Source organism: Triturus cristatus, chromosome 6 (assembly GCF_964204655.1).
Source record: "Triturus cristatus chromosome 6, aTriCri1.1, whole genome shotgun sequence".
Classification (NCBI taxonomy): Eukaryota; Metazoa; Chordata; class Amphibia; order Caudata; family Salamandridae; genus Triturus; species Triturus cristatus.
The window spans coordinates 1,266,836,250-1,266,856,854 of NC_140589.1; the positions used below are offsets into that span (position 1 = coordinate 1,266,836,250).

At 44.0% G+C, this 20,605-nt stretch overlaps 1 protein-coding gene across 2 annotated transcripts in view; it reads right to left on the bottom strand.

The window, feature by feature from the left end:
• SNX9 (sorting nexin 9) overlaps positions 1 to 20,605 on the bottom strand; it is a 730,362-nt gene that overhangs the window by 412,126 nt on the left and 297,631 nt on the right. For both annotated transcript variants that reach the window (XR_014963143.1, XM_085612219.1), the window contains exon 4: positions 1,788 to 1,904. Coding sequence is in view for 1 of the 2 variants with exons in the window: in XM_085612219.1 (XP_085468345.1) it covers positions 1,788 to 1,904 (117 nt within the window). In the remaining variant the exon portion in view is untranslated. The remainder of the gene's footprint in view (positions 1 to 1,787; positions 1,905 to 20,605) is intronic.

Consider the following 20,605-nt stretch of genomic DNA (forward strand, 5'->3'; position numbering starts at 1 on the left):
ATCAGAGCGCTTTACATGAGCACCAGTTGCGTTACATGAGGATACATTCATTTTTGTAAGGCACGGGGAGATTAAGTGATCTGCCCAGAATCACAGGATGTTGAGCATCATTGCCGAGGCTCGAACCCGGTTCCCCAGATTTTAGGTCGACCGCCCTAGCCATTAGGCTACATCCTCTCCCAACAAAGAATGTATCCAGCCTATTCAGAAAGCACCACATTTGATACAGGACACATTCTTCCTGCCAGCATCTTTGAAAATATATTCTCAGCAAGACTAATTACAGAGAAAGGCCAGTATGAGGTGTATTTCTTCCTCTGCTTGATTTACTTGTGAAAGAGAATAATGAGGGACCGCTTTAATCACTGTAACTTTTCCTATTGATAGATTTATTTTAGTTTTATTTATTTGTATAAATTAATCAACACTACAACGAGCTTTCAATTAAAACATAGTCCTCACAGGAATTAGAAATAACAATTCATTCAATTGTTCAAGACTGAAAAAAAACATTAAGTCTATACATCTTTTAAAATAAAACACAAAGTTAAAACATAAAGCATGCTGGTCCGCTCCCTACTTAATTGCAAAAGTAACAACTACATTATTGACAAAGATAAGCTGTATATCCAAATTAATCACAAGTACACAGTTGCATGCAATTTATTATTAGATATCGAATGCAGGATGTGGCGATATTTAAAATAATATAGGATCCCAGAGAGGGCTGACTCACAAAACTCTTGAAATTAAATCTGTATTTAATCTAAACCAGCACAGCCTGGTCTCTGAATTCAATGAATACCTACTTGAGCATCCTTACTTCGTTGCTCCCTCTGGCAGATTAAAATGTTTCTGCTTTACAAATTATCCACATTTCCCCACTGAATATCTTATATGCCCTATATCATTTTTAAAATCACTATAAATATCAGACCTGCATACCACCAGATTTGTGATTCAGTCCACCTCGAACTTCCAAAAAAAAATCTTGATTTAATTAGTCACTAGAGCACCAAGCATTACCACCAATGGACAGTGAACCTAAGGTGCTCTGAATCATACGAACAACCATCTGCCTAACTGCGGTTGCTTATGTGATACAAATACACTATCGTTCCTGGGTGCAAAATTATAGTCCAAGTGATCCTAGAGGCACATTAAAACTTTCTTTAATTCCAGATATCTCAGGTCACAGGAACCACAACGCTGTAATATATTGTTCACTACAATCGAGCAGGACCTTCCCGCATTTTTTAAATAGACCAGCTTAAGATCTAGTGTGTTAAAGTAACGTCTGCAAAGAATTTTAGTTCAGAAATTTATAAGCATCTCAATAGAATCTGTTCAATCACATCTTCCAAGCTCACACTTAGACATATCTATTAACAACCCTTACTTTTTTCTTCAGTGAAATAGCCACCCCGAGATCACCGGAAATATTTCACTAACTATTCGATGCAAATGTTAGGTTTAAATAAAATAACTATTTGATTAAGATAAATGGATGCCACACAATGTATTTTGAAGAACAAGGAAATATAGTTTGTCATTTTTTTTAATAATGTAAACACTCTTACTTTTTGTCACAAGATTACCGCATTGTTAAAAAAATAATCTGTTAATGAGAAGCAACACAGTATGTTATCTAATGGCAAGCAAAACTGTAAAATATTTTGGCCACAAAAGCTGCATGTTTGACTAACTCAAAGCATTCACAGTTTGTCTATGCTGTACACAGGTCGTTTTCGCCATTGTATTAACAAGCAGGTCAAGCAAGGACATACCTGGTTACTGGAGTTTGCAGAACTCACTTGAGCCGTACTGCCCACGAGAGAATCTAAGAAAGCCTGGTCTGCTGCTGAACTGCCACTATGGGGGCCATTCTTGCCATCTGCCAGAATCTAATGAGTAAAAGAGTGATTAGAATTATATGAACATTTTCTTCAGTTTTTAATAGCACTAGTGAAAAGTCTCAAGTTTTAAAACATAGGGCCGTGGGGTGGATGCATCATGACAAGGTATGAGCTGGGGCTCTTGCTGTGCCTATCTGTGACAGAGCGGGTTTCAATAGCAGAGCATGATAGCTGCCAATGCATACCGAGTGCGATCTGAAGGATTGTTACTGTCAACAGAGGGGGGATAGCATTGGATCAGGATTGGAGAGGTGAGTTTACAGCAGTAAATTGTGACAAAGGGGCTGCTATGGGGGAAGCGCATGGTAAACGCAATAAGAGACAACAGTTTTTAGGGCCAATTTTAATCTACCCAGTCATGTTTGTGCATGAGATTTAATTTCCCTATAAGACCATAACCCTTTCTACTCATAGTTTTCTTTTTAAGGGGCATTGTGCAGTAATGTATGTAGCACAAACGTGAAGTGAGAATTCTTCTAAGTTTATCCAGAAAAGACGTTGCAAGTGTGGGTGGTCACAATTAACAGTGTCCGTGTTGTGACATAAACGTATGTGCGTCCACAGTGTGCAATGGATGGTAGCATATATCATGAGATTGTGGCTGTTTGTATACTTAAATTGAGTTCTACGGTTCTGCAGTGGAGTGTATACTGCTGATGGCATATAGAGGAGCACTAGCCACTCTGTGCACATAAGCTGTGCACAACTTTTGCTCTATTAACTTACTTCCTGTCTGAGCTCTAAAATAGAACAAGAGTTTGACACAAGGAATCGCCATTCTGGTGAGCCACCCTTCTTCCTAGTAATGTTGGATTTCAAATTCGATGCAGTTCTTGGACCGGAAAAGGATGTTGGGGTGAGAAGCTGTAAAGGAGCTTTTTGTAGTTACCATCAATGTGGGCCCAATCCAAACAACTGCTTAACATTCAACTGGTTCCTTCCATCAATACCTCAAAGGTATCTTCCTTACAGTACAATACTTGTGATGTGTGGATGGTGCTACTGCCACATCTCAAATTACATTGTCTGGATACTTCAACAATGCCTGAAGAAGATTTGGATCCCAGCACCACACAGCAGTTCCTGAGAAGCTGCCATTTTTTTTCCCCAAACTTCTGTAATATGGATTACATTTTGTCTCCATTTTACTTTTTCTTTTTAACTTAGCATCTTTCCAAGATGGTGGTTTAAACACATTTTTCATTAATACGACAAACTGCCACGTACTCATTTATTGTTTAGACATTGTTGTTCTGTAGTTTCAGGGGAACTTACTAGAACGCAATGTCATTGCTTTGTTTTGTGCTCGTAAGAGACAACTCTCCATATTAGGTAAATATGTTTTTCTGCATCTCATGCAGAATGGGATAAGACTGGTGCTTTATTTTAAACAGTGCCCATTTTGAATTCAGGAAAGAGGCATTTCACACCAGAGTTATTATTGAAGCTGTGGAGAGCTGTGAATGAGAAGCAGCTCTGCAGGCCCGACACATATTCTAAGAAGGAAGATAGCTGCTCTGGCAGAGTTATAGACGCTTGCACACTAAAACAGAGTGCATATGTTAATACACGGAGGACGGCTTCCTGAGATATTACACCAAGGCATGGTGTTAGAGCATTCCAACTTGGTCTTGCAGAAAGGTACTCCCACCATGCTGTCGCTCGTATAGGGGTATTAGTGAGTGATAGGAGTAATTTGAGGAATAATCAAAATAGACGAATTACTTATATTTTTCACTTTTCTAATAATGCTTATAACAATGATGTGTCTCAATTGTCTAATAATCTCAGCGTATGCATTATATACAAGTGTTAGATCTTTTCAATAAACATTCAGGAATGGATTATTGTCTCTTTTCTTTGTGAAACCTTGAGCATGCAAAAGTGACAAATGAAAGTGTTAGATCTTTTTCCACTAATTCCGCCGGATTTTGGGTAGTCCTGTTCGAGGTTGCCAACAGCATATACAACTCTGGAGGTTTAGGAGTTTAGATGGTGTACTGTGAGCTAGTCAGTCCAACATTTACTGATGACATAAGTTGACTCGGGCCTGATTTAGATCTTGGCGGACGGGTAACTCTGTCACATTGCTGACGTATATCCCGTCCCTCAAAATATAAATCCCATTATATCCCACGGGATTTATATTTCGGCGGACGGGATATCTATCACCATTGTGAAGGAGTAACCCGTCCACCAAGATCTAAAACAGGCCATCAGTCCCTATATTATTACGTTTTGTTGATCCAATTCACAGTCCTACTACATTTGTAGGAACCGTGTAACACTTCCAATTAGCCTAATGAAGACTACACCGAAAATGAAATCATATGACCTAAGGCACTCAACTTGGATCAGAGCAAGTGGCATTACAACATCATGAAATCATATGAAAAAACATTTACATGACATACATTAGAGGGTTAAAAGTATGCTGGTTCAAGTTAACCCAACACCTATCTTCTCCAGCAAACATGCAAATGCAGCTCTGTTGGTCCTGCAAATCATGTGTTTAAAGTACTGCAAGGATTTCATAGGGTTGTGGTTAATTTACTCTGTTACACCTTAGGGGGCTGGCTTCCATCACAGAATCAAATTTCAGCTTTCCAAATATAAATGGATTGCTCCAATAAATCTCTGGCTGTAGATTTTCATTAAAAAAAGCAGTTGGCCATTGCTTTGATCATTAGTGTTGGCAAGTATGGTGGTGTTGGGCTTTTCACATGCCCTGTTTAGCTTTTTGGATAAATCATGATCTTCCATATGCTGATAATATTGATGTAGGATGATTTCCTTTTTATATTTTCAGTGTTTGTTTTTAAAAAACAAGCAAAATTATTTTAACAGTAAGCCATGCATTACAACTTGAAAAGGATTCTTAATAAACTATAATAAAAACTTGTCAGTTGTTAGCAATAATTTTAGCTAAGTAATTTAATCACAATTTATCATAAAGCATCTCCTAAAAAAGATCACAACCTTCTTCGTGCACCTAAAAATGTGCATGATCTCAGTATATGGTCAATACATTTTATGTCATACAAGGTAGCTGACTGCTGTGGAGTAGATCTAGCTAGAGTAGTTACACATTATAATTAGTAACTTATGACTCCTGAAAGGACTTATCGATTTTTAAACATAGATTTCTGATAATATATGCTATAGCTCCTTGCCTGAGGTACAGACGAAAAATGTGAACTAATAGAAAGCCTTGTTCTAGCAACTTCCAACTTCCGTTACCAATAATAGTGATAGTCAAGTCAAATGTAGGACCGCAAATTTAAAAGATTTAACCATCACATGCAAGCAAATAATCAAAACGGTATTTGTTGGGTCCTTGCACTGCAATAGCCAATTATATATAAATATAAAAAATTTTATTTAAGAATTGGTTCTTTCTGCTGATAGCGAACACTCACAATAATGTTAAGCACAATTATGCAAGACAATTAGACCTTAAGGCGCATTCTAAACTCAATAATTCTAGTGTGGAACCACTGTACACATTTCAAATGTTCCTATTCGATCCCAATGAGTTTCAGAATACTGCATTTGTAAAGTTTTAAATAACGCTTTTGCAATCTGTTCTGTTCATAGCTAACAAACTTTATTTCTAAACGACAAACTTCAAACATATGTATCTCCTCTGTTTGATCATTTAAACAGACGACCCATATTTCCCCTTATGTGGCATAATCAGAGCAGTGGAATAGGGCAAAACCTATATGCTACTCGTCAAACAAAACCTTCATTACAGAAAATGCTTCTTGTAGGGAAAACGAAATCCTAAAAAGCAACAAAAGGCCATGGGCTTTCTAGGTGCAACAGTAATATCCGTCGAGTTAGAGAAGTGGTTAAGCCAAGTCTCTTAGCTGCTTCCTCAATTACAAAGGCTCACTTCTGGCATGCAGGCGCCACACACCAACATGGTTTCCTTTCAGTGCCACCAACTCTGATGCTGTGTTTTTTTCCGATGAACCATACTCATTGAAGTATTCAAGGAGAATTGTGTACATGACATTTCACCCCTGAGTCCTCAAGTGGAGTAGTTCACATTGAGCTTGGGAGGTTGGAAGGAGTGGACGGACCCTGAAAGGCAGGTCCACTGTGTGCATATCAGAGCTGTGATGAACCTGGGTGAGGACAGCCCTCCTTGTTTCATCAAACAAGCTCTCTGTAATGAACGTATATACAGAACCACTTATGTTTCCTGTTCCTGGAAAGCTTATAAAATAGGTCAGTACTAACTAATCTTTGAAAGACTTTATACTAATGCATCCCAATCACATGGGAGTGGCAACAGATTCCACACTGTATTAAATAAATTCTACAGATTGACATCCAAATTCAGCTTTGACCACCTCTTCTAATAAAATGCACTATCTAATGTCCAAACCCTTGAACTTACTAAATGAGTTTGTTGCTGGTATAGGCAAGCCTTTCACAAGCTTTTTTAGGGGCCTGAATAAGTACCAGTATATGACGGTACCAACTGGAAACTGACACTACTGCCTTGTCAACAATATATCAGAAAACATAAGTACATTTAGCAATGGCAGTGTGGGCCCAGAAAAGAGCTGTGCCTGTATCAAACAGCTAGGGCTGCTCCCTTCATGTGACGACTCGGAGTCCAGGAATAACAGAGTGATGGGACAAATTCTGAGCCAAATATTTTGAAATCAACAACTAGGGTTTTAGAGATAACATTTTGCCAAACACCCTATATTCATGCACCCTATATTCATTATAACAGACAGGGTGCTGGGACAGGTGTCAATTACCATGGTCATCCTCGGCCTGCATCATTTGTCAACCTTAGGAAGGCCTGGACCGGCAATGGCTGCTAAGTCACCTCTTCGCAAAAGCACCTGTCCCAGACATCCTTCAAATTTGCAAAAATTAGGCTGGAGAAGAGCTCTGGAGAAGACGTGCCTGCTCAGAGAACTGATAGGGCCTTACTTTAGGGGGTCATGGTGGTGGAAGAGGTCAATAAGCAGTCATTTCCACTCACCTTTGAATAGCGGTGACAATTGTACTCCTGCAGATATAACACAGAGCGATATTGATGAGATGCAGGACAGCAAAGTCACAAAGGTGCTTCTCCCTCACAGCTGAAAGCTAGATCCAAGATGCCACCTCAAGTACTCTTGATGGCTGGAGGAAACAGCTCCGATCAGCAGAGGGAAGCACAGAGGATGATGCTGTGAAATCACTCCAGTAAACGCTTTGTTGGGCCAAGAAGATGCCAGTAAAAAGAGTTGTGTGTGTCAGTGGAACAGGGGAGCTCAATGCAGCTCTGCGACTTCTGGCCAGGCTGTTTTGGCCAAAGAAGCAAAAGGAGAGAAGCCCAGGGAAAGGAGGAGGCTGGTGTGATGGGCAGATCTGTCCTAATGTCTCTCTATTATGAATGCCCAACAGGAGAGGTACAATGGCTTGGTGAAGGAGAGGGGCCCATATGACTTTAACATGTGGTGAGACCAAAGCAACCAGGGTGTACAGCCTACGTCCTATGCACTCTGGCCCAATGAAAATGGTGCAGAAGGCTGAAAGTGGAAACACAGAATAGATTTCTCAAAAAAAGAGTAAATGGGTGCTACAAAAGGTGCAAGGGCTGATATCCTAAGTGGAGGAAGAGAGTCAGAACTTGTATCAGGGGTGGCTTGCAAAAGACATCCAAGACAACAGAGGAAAATTAAGTCCATTGATAAAACATTGCTAATTATGGACAAACGTCTCTGTATCAGAATCTGCCTTGCAGGACAAACCAACCACAGAAGATGTATTAGTGAAGGTGGTGTCTGAATTGTCGGCTGAGGGAGCTTCGAACACATAGTTTTGTGACAGTCCGATGATATCCATGGTGGGACCTGAGGCTTTGGTAGTAGCCCTCGATGCTGAAGTCAGGTCCGCCAATCTATGGATACTGGGGGTGCCAATAATAAGGGACCTGTGTCAACCATATAGATTGCCTACTCTAAGTCCAACACCAAACACAGAGTCTTAAAGAATAGTGGTAGTGATACTGGGAGAACCCGGTTAGACAAAGGTGGCGATGAGAGCTGCAAACAAGAGAAAGGATGTCAACACAGATGGTATATCAATTGAAAAGACAACGTTGTAGCATTCAAGGAAAGGATTTCTGCGCCCTTTCTGCCACCAGACTAGGTTGAAGGTGAAAAGGGGAGACAATGTACACATCTTCACCCATGTTATGTCTTCACCCATGTGGTGGCTGTAGAGGTGTTTCTAGCAGAGGGTCATGTGAAAGAGGATGTGGAGGACCGAAGCTGAATACTGAACCTGAAGATAAACAGTCTGGGTACTTTTTGGGCGGATGCTATTCCATTCTTGGCCCCGGAGGTAGGGGATTTAATCTGGAATACTGAGAATGATATTCTGGTTCCCTTCTTTCCTGGGGTTATCTATCTCTCCATCCCTTTGCCTTGCTTTCCTGTCCCTTCCTCATTGGCCACTATTTGATACTGTTTGCATGATAAAAGATGTTTCTTTCTTAATAGCAGAGAAAAGTAGGGTAATTCTCTTGCTTCAAGAGGGGTGCTGATCTTGTTTTAGTGTCTTGTACTATTCTGAATTTCTTACCAATAAAGATAATTGAATAATAAAATTAGATATAAGGTGGACCGGGGCAGCTGTCTGCTGCTCCTGCACCCTGTTCATAAGAGTGGACTGGGTGTGAAGGAGTACCTGTCAGCCGTCCCAGTCCTCATTAACCTGCACCATTTTGTGGTGCAAGGAGGCCATGATAGGAGACAGCTGCATCGTGCCCTGTTTGCAATTTTAACTGAGTACCATACAATTGAGGGCTGTTCCAGGGTTCCTTCAATCGCTAAAACATGATGAAAGCCCTCATGACAGCTAATAGCAACAGCTATCGTGCCTGGCATCCACCATTTTGCAGCTCAATGAGGCTTGTGACAGTTAATGTGATGCTAGACAAGTCTGAAGGATTTAAAAAGCCATATCTAAAAAAAACACTAAGACAGCCCCAGGGAAAAACATAACTAAAGCGCAATCTGTGCTGAAAAGAGGCAATATTGCATTCAAAGAAATGAAATTCACAAGTTAAGGTACCACCTTCACCTAATCTTTAACCCTTTCATAAACTATAAACAATGAAAAAACGGTTTGACACACAAAATAAAACATTACATACACTATCATGAATGACGGATTCACCATTGAAGTAATCCAGATTTGGCGTAAAAAATACATTTAACAACATCATACAATACCCAAGTACTCTCATACCTGGTATCTAAGTAGCATGTTAAAATGCATCTCATCTCCCTCAAATACCATACACTCTAAATAATGTCAAATATGCTTTCACACACAATACCACATGACACGCGTACCATATTAACGGTTATAGCTACAATTATTACATATGTATGCGATTCTAATTTTCAAGAACAAACACTCCACAAAACAATAACCAAAGTCATATCAAACAATCAAATGGGGAGAATATTGTAGCATAAAATAAGACCTCAATCAAAATGACAAAGAGAACCATCATGTCCTCTATACTGGATGCTTTCGCAAAATTATCAATGCCATCACACACAATGAAACAATTCTACAATAAACATTTCAATTAATTTCAAATACCTACTTGTGCAAATATACATACTAACTAACGCTCTCATTCACAGCTCATTTCTACTTCTCACAAATAATGGTGAGGGTGGGAGTTAAGTTTGTGGTTAGTAAGATGGGGTGAGAGACCGGATGAGCATGGTATGTTAACTTCTGAATTTCTGAAAAATGTATGTTTTATAATGTATGTAATCACAAAGGAGACTCCACAATGTGTGGAGGGGGGGGAACGGGAGGCGTGGGGTTCTAGGAGCTAGCGGCCTACATTGCTAAATGTTTACCACAGAAAGCTGCTCCTAGTGAAGTGTGACCCTACTACAGTTATAAAACTATTGTGAGTTAGGACATCTCACAAAAAGTAACGGACTGGTCTCACACACCACCTGGTGTCATGCTTCATCATCGGCAAGTCCTCGCCCTCCAAAACCTTCGTTTGATGGAGGGCGGGCATACACCTGGAGACAGGGATGCACTTCTAAACTAAAGAGTGGGGGCCCGTGAGAAGGAAAGTGGAGTTAAAAATCATTATAGTTACCAGAAAGGGAGTTTTAATGTGGCCAAAAACTATATGATACTAAAAACAAAAGGACGGTGGTTGGGGTGTTTAGTGTCCCCTAACCGTCTCGTGAAAGGTCAACATGTTTCTGCCTTGTAGGCCCGAGCAGGTCCAGGGCATTCGTCAGGACCTAAGTTTGAACTGGGGGCTCCGTTCTTACCAACAGGTAGCAAGAAAGTACCACTGCGCGGGTGTGGCGAGGGCCGCACTCCGCTTCCTTAATGGCTTCCGAACGTCAAGCCTATAGGGAAAAGTGAACAAACAATTGTATAAAAACTGTAGAACTGGGTCAAAAGAAACTAAACATTACAAGACATAATAAAAAGAAACAGCGCATGCGTGAGTTCCTTAGGTGAGTGACTATTCACGTGACTTGTGCCACTCTATGTGTGTACACAAACAGATCGAGAGTGTTGAGGCTCTCGTGGGTCTTACCCTAATTGAAACAACTACTTGCCACATGGGGGGTGGGGAGGGGAAACTCCTGTTCATTCTGGAGGGAGAGAAGGTAAACCAAAATTTTCATCAACCGGTGTGTGGGAGATGAAATTCCACATGCGTGTATAGTCCACGCTCATTCACACAGTAACGAACCGGAAGGGTCCAGTTACAGCATTCACTACATTCATACTCTTACTGTCTCAGGAAAAGAATCCCGCGTTCATCCTATGGTGTTGCTCCCGGTCCTCCCGAATGTAGGAATGAGGCCGCGGGGTCGGTGTTTATATAGTGTGCTCGTGGCTTAATGGGAGGCAGCGTAGGGTAGTTGAGGCTCCTGGTGTGTGGTTTCCGGTGTCCTGAGCAGACGTGGGAGGGATGCATGCGGCGAGGTGCCTGGTTTTGTCATGGCTGTAGCGTGGGGCCAATGGTATTCCTCAGCGGCGGTGCGTGCCCAAATAAGGGGAACGAATCACTGGACACTCCCGTGGTTGATGTCACGTGTGAGCGAGGAGAAGAGAGCGCGTCCGGGGTCGTCTAGGTAACGTGGGGGTGCCGTGGTGAAAAGGATTCTGATACGTTCTCAGAGGATCAATGCGAAGTGTTTTTGTGGGCGTGGAAAGCCATGCGGGAGCAACCATGCTTTAAAAATAGAGATTCATGGAGGGAGCGCGTCTGGGGTTGCCCTGGTGACGCGGGGATGCCGCGGTGGAATAGTAGTGATTCGCTTGGGGTGATCGCCTAGTGCTGGCCCAAGTAGCGATCGCCTAGATTAGAAATGGGCACAGTGAGGCGAGCGGAAGGACTTAGAGTGCCAAGGGGGCGCAGATAACGCCAGGTTGCAGAGAGGATCCTAGCTCATGTAGCTTGCGCGGGGATGTAGGAGGTGTGTAGGGAGCAGGATGAATAATAAAGGCAGTCTTTCAGTGCCATGAGGGCGCGGATGTCGCCAAGTTACAGAGGGAGTCCTGGTTCGGGTGGCCAGCGAGGGAGTGGAAAAATGGTGTAAAGACAGTAAGTAGTAACACGGGGGAAGGAAGGTGTCCCAGGTAGCAGGATTGAACATGTTCAAGCCATAGAGGTGGGGTGGTGCGTTGGCATCACAAGAGGGGGACAAAAGTACACAGGGAGAGGAATTATCTACCCAATTGGAGCCAAGGGATGTCGTCGTTAAGGCTCTTCTCATGGGACTGCAGACGGTAGACCCACCGTTGTTCCCTTACGTGTAGCGCTTTTGAAAGGTCAAATTTACTTTTATTCATGACTTCAAGGATAGTCCATCGAAGGTCAGTGTCCTTGTGGTGTTTTTCCAAAAAGTGACGTGTGAGTTTGGTATTTGTTCTTTTACATCTGATGGTACTGCAGTGTTCGTTAATGGGTATCCTGATTTTTCTGGTTGTCATGCCAACATACTGGAGACCACATGGGCATGTCAAGAGGTAAACAACATTCTCTGTATTGCAATTGCTGAATTTACGTAGTTGCCACGGTTTTCCTGTGCCTATGTTGACTTCTTTCGTGTTGGCAGTAAGATTACAGGATGTACATCCTCCACATGTAAAATGTCCCATCACACGCGGTTGATCCCAAAGCATCTGTTGTTCAGTGCCATCTGTAGTTGGCATACTGGCGCGAACTAGTTGATCTCGCAGGTTTTTATTGCGTTTAAATGCAAATAGTGGGGGTTCCCACTGTTTTCCAGCGCTGTTCAGGATGTTCCATCTTTTTCTAATGAACTTCTGCACTGTGTTGGAGAGAGGAGTGAATGTGGTGACACATACTGTTCGTTCGGTATTCTCTTTTTCCACATCCTCTAGAAGTGCTTCCCTTGGGTTGTTTCTTGCTCGCTTCTTAGCCTTGCGTACCATCTTTTTCGGGTAGTGGCGCTCAACAAGTTTCTTTTCTAGATGGGATGGCTGTTCTTCGAAGGTGTCAATATCAGAGCAGTTTCTCCTAACGCGAAGAAATTGTCCAACCGGGAGGTTTTGTCTCAGGGCCTTAGGGTGGTAGCTCTCATATAATAGAAGGCTGTTCTTGTCGGTGGGCTTGTTGTGCACCTTGGTGGTGATCCCTTCGTTGGTCATAGTGATGTCTAAATCAAGAAAGATAGCATGGTTTTTGTTGATTGTATGGGTGAATCTAAGGTGTGTAACTTTGGTGTTAACCCACTGGACAAATCTTGTTGCCTCTTCTTCAGTACCATTCCATACTATAAGCACGTCGTTTATATAGCGTTTCCAAATCCTGAGATGTTGTAGGAATGGATTGTGTAGATTGTGGATGAAGTCGTCCTCGAATTGCTGAACGTACAGGCAGGCCATACTGGGGGCAAAGGTGCTCCCCATTGAAGTACCAGTGATCTGGTGATAGATGACTTTCTCGAACTCGAAGAAGTTCTCAGTGAGCGCAAGTTCCGCACATTCCATCACGAAATGTTGTGGGGTTAGAAAGTCCCACTCTCTGTTGAGGATGATATTTTCCACAACTTCCAAGGTGCGCCTCTGTGGTATGCTCGTGTACAGAGCTTCTATGTCCATGGTTATTAGCCAGTCATTGGTTGTATCCACCGTGAGGTCTCTGAGGAGGCAAAGGACATCCTTCGTATCCCTGAGGTAAGACAATGATTCTTTGACAATGGGGCGGAGGAACCAATCACAGAATTGTGATAGTGGCTCTAATGCTGACCCTATACCAGACATGATTGGTCTGCCTGGTGGGGGCATTCGGTTTTTATGAATCTTCGGGAGTGTATAGAATTTGGGCATTCTGGGTTCCTCACTTATGAGGAAGCCGGCCTCTTGTTTCGTGATCCAGTCGTTGCTGAGTGCTTCTGTAACCATGCTTTTGATCCTGGCCATGAGTGGTCCTGTGGGGTCAGTTCTGTGTATGGTGTAGCTGCTGGAGTCAGAGAATAATCTCAAGCATTCCTCTCGGTACATATCGCTATCCATAATGACTATGGCTCCCCCTTTGTCCGCTGGTTTTATGATTAGGTCTTTATTATTACTTAGATTCTTAAGGGCCGTACGTTCTTTCCCAGTAAGGTTGTCAAACCCTCGCATGTTCTGGAAGTTGATGTCTTCAATGTCCTTTAACACGGCCTGTTCGAATGCAAGTATATGGAATGAGATGTTTTGATTAGGTGGTTGGAAAGTGGATTTCGTTCTGAGCCCAGTTGACTTCTTTTCTTCCGTACCTTCTTTCGTGTCTCCATTAGAAATCGCGGAGTTTGATTTTTCGGAAGAATTGGGCCAATTCCGTATGGAGGACAAAGGGGTCGTTCTTGGGTGTGGGAACAAATCCCAAACCCTTGGAGAGGACGGTCGTCTCATCGTGCGAGAGTATGTGTTTGCTGATGTTGACTATGTTGGTTACTCCCTGCTTGTCGAGGGCATTTCCACTCTCCCTCTGCTCCTGGTTACCACTACATGGGGTGGTTGTGGTTGATCTTCCCATTGGACCCTCGTATTTCTTCGTTTTTGTCGGCCTCTCCCTCTGCCTCGGCCCTGGAATAAAAAAGGCGGTTGGCCTTGTGGGAATCCAAACCCTGGTTGGTAGTATGGTTGTGGCCAAAATCCGAATGGAGGGGGTTGGGGTTGTGGGGCTTGCATCATCGGGTGATGGTAACCCATTGGTTTCCGAAATTGTGGTCATGAGCCCTCATCACTGCTACTGTCGCTCCTTTCCTCTCCAGAGCTAAATGTCCAGTTTTGAGGGGTGGGTCTGAACCGTTGTCTTCTCCCTGGCTGTTGAGGGGATGGTTTGTCATAGTGTTCGTCCCTGACATATGGGTATACAGTTTCTTTGCTGAATTTCTGTACGTCCTTCCGGAGTTTCGTAAGTTTTGACTGCGTTAGATACTCCTTATAATCAGAGTGGTCGTTGTTGATTTCCTCCAGCTTTTTCTTAAAAGCTGAAAGTTGTACCGTTGTCTTTAGTCTGCACTCGCTTTGTTGTATCTCGATGAGGAGGGCATCTGTTAGTTGTCTGGCGGTGTTAATAATAAGAATGAGCCAGTCTTTAGTGCACTTCCAGGCGATGCTCGACCAATTGACTGTGAACTCCTTATTGTTGAGAAACAACCTTGGTTCGTTGGTAACAATAAGGCCTCTCGGGCCGTGTTTTTCCGGAGGTACTCTGTCATAAATGCCCCATGAAGGGCTGTGCGTATTTGTTCCTTTTTCTTGGAAGAGAGAGCTTCCCATTCGTCCGAGTTTTTTACCGTATTAGTGACTATGATTTCTGCTAGTAGAGATGGTGTGTTAAGGATCTCTGCTAGAATCTCATCCCCGAACGAGAGTTCAGTGTCCATGATGCAAGTTGGGTAAGTGAAATGTGATATTTTATCACACCTAGAACCAGCTATTTTAATTGGGGGGCAGACACAACTAAGTCTGTCCTCTTGTTCTGGTCAGAAAGAAATGTGACTCAGAGCAAAACCCTACCCTTAGGGAGAGATACCCCTAATTGCGTTCCCACAGCCAGCAGCTGTACGAAAATGTAATCACAAAGGAGACTCCACAATGTGTGGAGGGGGGAACGGGAGGCGTGGGGTATAATGGTATAATGTAGCCACTTATAACCCCTCGTCAATCGTACTTTCTCTTTAGCTTTAGTGTTTTTTCTGGCAATATATACATGTATCTTGGTCCTTTCTCCAAAATGAAAGGAGGCCACACTCCGGGGATATGTGTTGTTTTAGAAATTCTATGAGAAGATGTATTTAAAAGTCCTCTAAAAAAACTGTCAGTCTACAAATCCATTAAAGGCTTACAACATATACCATTAATGTGCTGAACATTTATTGTGGCTTGCTCTGTCATCATCATGGCTCAAAGTGCATCTTCTCGGACTAGTACTCAGTTTCCTACTTCCATAGCGGATTTTGTAATTTCCGGTTTACTACAGCTCAACAATCTTTCTTCCTTTTACAGGCATGCTGTAATGTATACTGTGGTTTAAAGCCCCTGCTCTACCTTTAGTTGGTTCATGTTCCTGTTTTTAGAAATCCATCCTTCTGTTTGGTTAGCATGTCTAATTTGTCCCACTTTTTGCTGTTTTTGATCCTCTCTGCAACTGCCGGTGCTTCTTATAGTTTACCACGTTCTTCACCTAATGTGGATTTGTGTAAAATACTTTTTCTCTTTCGGTGAGGGTTTGTTAAAGAAGGCTGCCTTTACACATTTGCAGAGAGCCTTTGTTGTAAACGTAATGCGCACAAGTGTTTTTTTTGTTTGTTCTGGTATTGGTTAAGACTTACAGACGCTGTGTTTACATTTTGCAGTCTACTTTTGTTATATATATAATGCGCACAAGTGTATATTTTGTTTAAAGGTGGTCGCCTTTACATTTTGCAGTGCGTCTTTGTTTGTAAATATAATTTTCACCAATGTGTTTTCTGTTTGGATACTAGGATGTAATGGTATGTTTAGTAGCAAACGTAAATAGTAAAATGTAGCTGTTACCAAGTGTTTCGCTTTTTTTTTTTTTTTTCGGATCCGCTTTTACATTTTCCATCGAGGATGTTTTAATAATACAGACCTCTCCCCGGTCGGCTTCACGTTTAAATTATTTTTAGGTGCAATTCTGTTTGTATCACAGATAGCTATACAGCTGTGCCAGCATTAATCCCTCCCCATAGTTAAACTTATACACAATGCGCATTGTTAAAGGGTTAAAGCACTGCTGCAAGGTTACCTTTCCGAAGCCAAGCTTACGTGTTTTATTTTTCCAAAAGTTTAACTTTAAAAATGTGCTCAAAATGAGTCTACTCTGTATTTTTTAATGTTTGTACGCAGCGTTTTTCCTGTGTTTACAAAGACAAACAGCCTCCCAGTTTTCCCCACAATTTATTCTCAAACCAAACTTTTCGCTGCTAATGGCACATTGGGGGTGGGGTGTAGGAGGTTACATTCAAGCATTATATGGCAGCCAGCCTCTTAGGTATGTTAAACACACTTTACTATGAAGTGTTCACACTTCTTTGTAAGTTTTGGGATGGTGAGTCCAAATGGAGACAGACCTGCTGTGACAAGACGCAGTATTTCAATGCAGTCTCTGGCTTCAAGTTGGCTTTGTGATCCAAAGCGATAATATACTGTAGTATTCTGATGTTATGGTTTCTCTCCTATGTTATCCTGTTCCCTAGCTGCTCAGCCTGTGTGAGTGTTCCGAGTGGATTGTTGGTGTGTGGGCTATGTGTGGAATGCCTGTGTGACTGGGTGAGTGATGACAGTTGGTGAGAGGAGCTGAGCAGCTAGCAGGCTGCTCCTGGTGGGGTTGTTGATATGAGCATACAGGCTGCCTTACAGGACTTATATAGCTGTTAATGATGACCTGTCTACTTACCTGAATAAACCTACTTGGATTACAACTTACCAGCGAGTCATCATTACTACATTAATTTTGGCGACGAGTTGAAGACGTCTCCGCGCTCTCCAGTTGGTTCAAGTGGACGTCAAAGACATCAAGATGCCTTCTAAAACATTTTGGGAAGAAACTACAACAGGGAAGAGACGACAGGCGCAAGCAACAGGAACACGATTTTACAAAAAAGAGTCACAAGAGGCCACACAAGTATTTCTCTTTAAAGACATTGTGCAACTAAGGGATCAAATGAAACAGGTACAACAACAGCGCGCAGTGCAGCCCCACCGGTGTCCATCACATTGGACAGCCCCTACCCAAGTGTGCTGTACCCTGCCTCAAGAGGTCACAACAACAAGATCTGAGCCTACAAGCACAGTAAGCCGTTTCTTTTGCTTCATGGACGCTGCGCAGAGTGAGCCTTCAAGTACTGTGAGCCTCTACATTTTTTTACATGGACGCTGCGCATTGTGTGATTACCAAGAACATTATGAGCCCAACAATAGTGTGCTGTACTGTATATTTGCCACAAGACCTGTGCCATCAAGGGAAGCTTGCTCCTGTAAAATGACTTTCTACACGAGTATAAAATGCTTGGATGCAGCACATTTCATGATCTACATGGCTATCCGTCCTGCGCATGGTCTGTTTATTTCAAGATGTGGGCGCTACTTTGGAGGTGCATGAAAAATTATATGAAGTTGGTAGCGTGTGGAGTCTGTTTTGGCTTAAATCGCATTCCTGGCCATCCACTCTACATATACAGATACATGGAGTACTTTGGCCACGCATGGTGAATACGTGTCTGAGCATTGGATTGACCTTTGGAGGTGAGCCGTTTTCCCATATTATTATTGGCGTTGTTTGAGCCACCTTTGAGCCAGCGCCATTTCAACCGCTTCTCACATATTCAAAAGACCGGCGTGTGTCACATTTAGCACGCGCACTTACCTATGACTTGCTGCCTGCCACGGATCTTCCGTGACGACATTCCTCTATGCGCGACAGCCTGCTGCTGTCAACGTTGGGAAGCACGCTTTCACCGGGAGCCACCCGGTGCGACGTCAATAACGTATCGCCGGAGGAGGAGCCAAGATGGCCGACGGGTCGGACGCCTGAGCTCCCGGCTCCGTGGACCGTCCGGCTTCTTTTGTTAATCCTGATTAATCCTCCTGACCTGCGCCGCCCAGCCGCCGCGGATTACCGGCATTGAAGTGACTGGCGTTCTCCTGACACCTTTATCGACGGGTTTGGTGGCTGACTCGGTGCCTACTACGACCTCCGGCGCTCCCACGGGTCCCTGCGTAGATGGCCGCCGCTGGACGCCGAGGGATGTGGACGGGGTGCTGAGCTGGAATACTGCGGGTGATCGCGGGGGAGGAAATGCTGGCCGTGCGACTGGAGTCAGACCCTTACGTCCGGGTCGGACTCCCCCGAGCGCCGGCAGTGGTGTGGACGACGTCGGAGCCCCCTAATGCGAGCTCTCCTCCGCCACCCTGAAGACAAGCGAGCGGACTCCATTTTGTAGCGTCTTCCTGCGGCGAACGGCCGGTTCTCGCGGTGGCCGTGGGGCGCTCTCGCCCGGTGCAGCTCCCGAGTGGAGCACGACGCTTTTCCGGTGTCTACATCCTCGGATCATAGTCAATTTTGTCCCGTCACTAATTGCCCGCAGTGGAGATGACAATGGCGTCTGCTCTTCTTGCTGAGACGCTGGCTGACCCTGGACTCGCAGTGTCTGCGCGCCCATGTGCCCCGGAGCTGATTGCCGCATTGGAGGAACAGCGGGATAGTGCGGACCGATGCTTGGTACAGAGGGACCCGACCTGTGGGGATGTATTGGCCGCCCTTGTGGCGTTAAAAGTGGCAATGCAGAGTACTTGCCGGGCGCTGACCCGGAGAATCGATGAGGCACTGGTTGCAACGGGACGTTCCCGGCTGGAGGATCCCCCGCCGCCCCTGTTTTCTCCTGGAGGTGAAACAATGTCGCAGAGTGGGGGGCTGGTGGTGCGGAGTCCTCCTGGCTACAATGTAACGCGTCAACCCATCGACACGGATACAGTTGCAGGGACACCCTTCACTTTGAACGTTGTGACTCTGCCTACGAACTATCTGCTGAGACCTAGCCTTTCGCTTCCCTTGCCAGATGTTACCCTGAAAGCACCTATCGCTCGAGCCTCTGTGGCATGTTACTGCTGCGTTTGGGACCCTGTGGTACGATACGTCTTCATTGTCCCCTTTCCTCGAGAGCGGCCATCTTGTCTCTTTGTCCTGGCTGAAGGTGACTCGCAGCAATGGACGGGCCTGAATCATATCTGCCGGTCCGGACAGGGGTGATGGCATGCCGGTTGTCGCTTTGGTTGGATCGGCATACGGGGCCCTGGACTGATACACGTTTTGTAATTTTGGATGAGTAGTCTTTAATGACCAGTTTCTGTTACATGTCGCTGCGATTTCGCCTCCTGTTTCCTTCTTCTGCCGGGGGGAGGACTTGTGAAGTGCTGAAGTGCTGGGTGTTATTGAATCGGGACCACCGGGTTTACGTGGGTCTTTTGATACTGTTCTGTACATGGCGCAGGATGTATGAGCGGCGCGGGAGTCCGGGAGTTCGGCAGTGTGGTGGGCTCCTCCCCGCTTTATGGTCTTTTTTCCTTTCTTCCTTCCTTAATTCTATATTTCGGGTTCCTATGGGGCGACAGACACGTAGCTAGGGGGGGGGTAGGCCATAGCCTCGGCATGCGTGTAGGGTGGGGGGTCTTCTTCGATACGTTTTTTGTTACTATGGGCCTTCTTTTTCTTTCTTCTGTCCTTTTCCTACGTCTTTTTCTAGGGTCAGTGGGGGGGAATGGTGTTAGGAGGGTAGCGGCTGGGAGGCACATTTCGCTGCGTATCTATATCCTGGTATTATAGTTTCGTGCCGCCATTTTAGATATGTTCACTGTTAGTTGACTCTCCTGTTGGATGTTACCCATTTCTTGTATGTTCGTCTGTTCTGTGCACTGATCCGTTCTAGCTCTGTATCTCCTTAACTTTAAAACTTTTTAAAATTAACCTTACTGTCTCCTGCCACTCAGTGCACGTGGATTTTGCAACATAGGTCGTATGCTTTTAGGTGCTGCCGTGCCACCGAGTGGACGCGTACTTTGCTATCAAGCATCAGAAGTGTCGAGGCCGGCCGGATGGTTGTAGGCCCGTATTTGTCTTATACACAGTGCTAAATAAAGGTTTTAAAAAAAAAAAATAACGTATCGCCATCTTAGGGTAGGCAGAGGTACATTTAATCCCATGGTGTTCATTTTTCTCATCGCCAACCACGTCCTTCGCGTTTGTTCGGATGCGGAAGGTACGTTTTCCCTCCGGTTTCCTGCGTTTTCGTGGAAGTTTGAGTGCGAAGCTTCCCCACTGCGCGAATGATTATGATGAGGGGAGTGCCACATTGGTGGTGGTGAGTTAGCCCGCAGCCTGAGTGTTGGACTGCCTCCTACCTACAACGTGCTGAGACTTTTTTTTTTTTTTTTTTTAGAGACGCTGCACAACATTTCAAAACTGTAGGTTGTTCAGTTAAAGTCGATATGTTTTTGGTGAAGTTTGTCCTCAAATCTGTTCTGTGTGGGATATAATGAACAGATAAAGTTCTCGTGCTACGTGCTGATAAGTTAGTGTTATGTTGCCAAAGTCATGCTCCTCTTTGTGGGCCTGTATCCAATTTTTA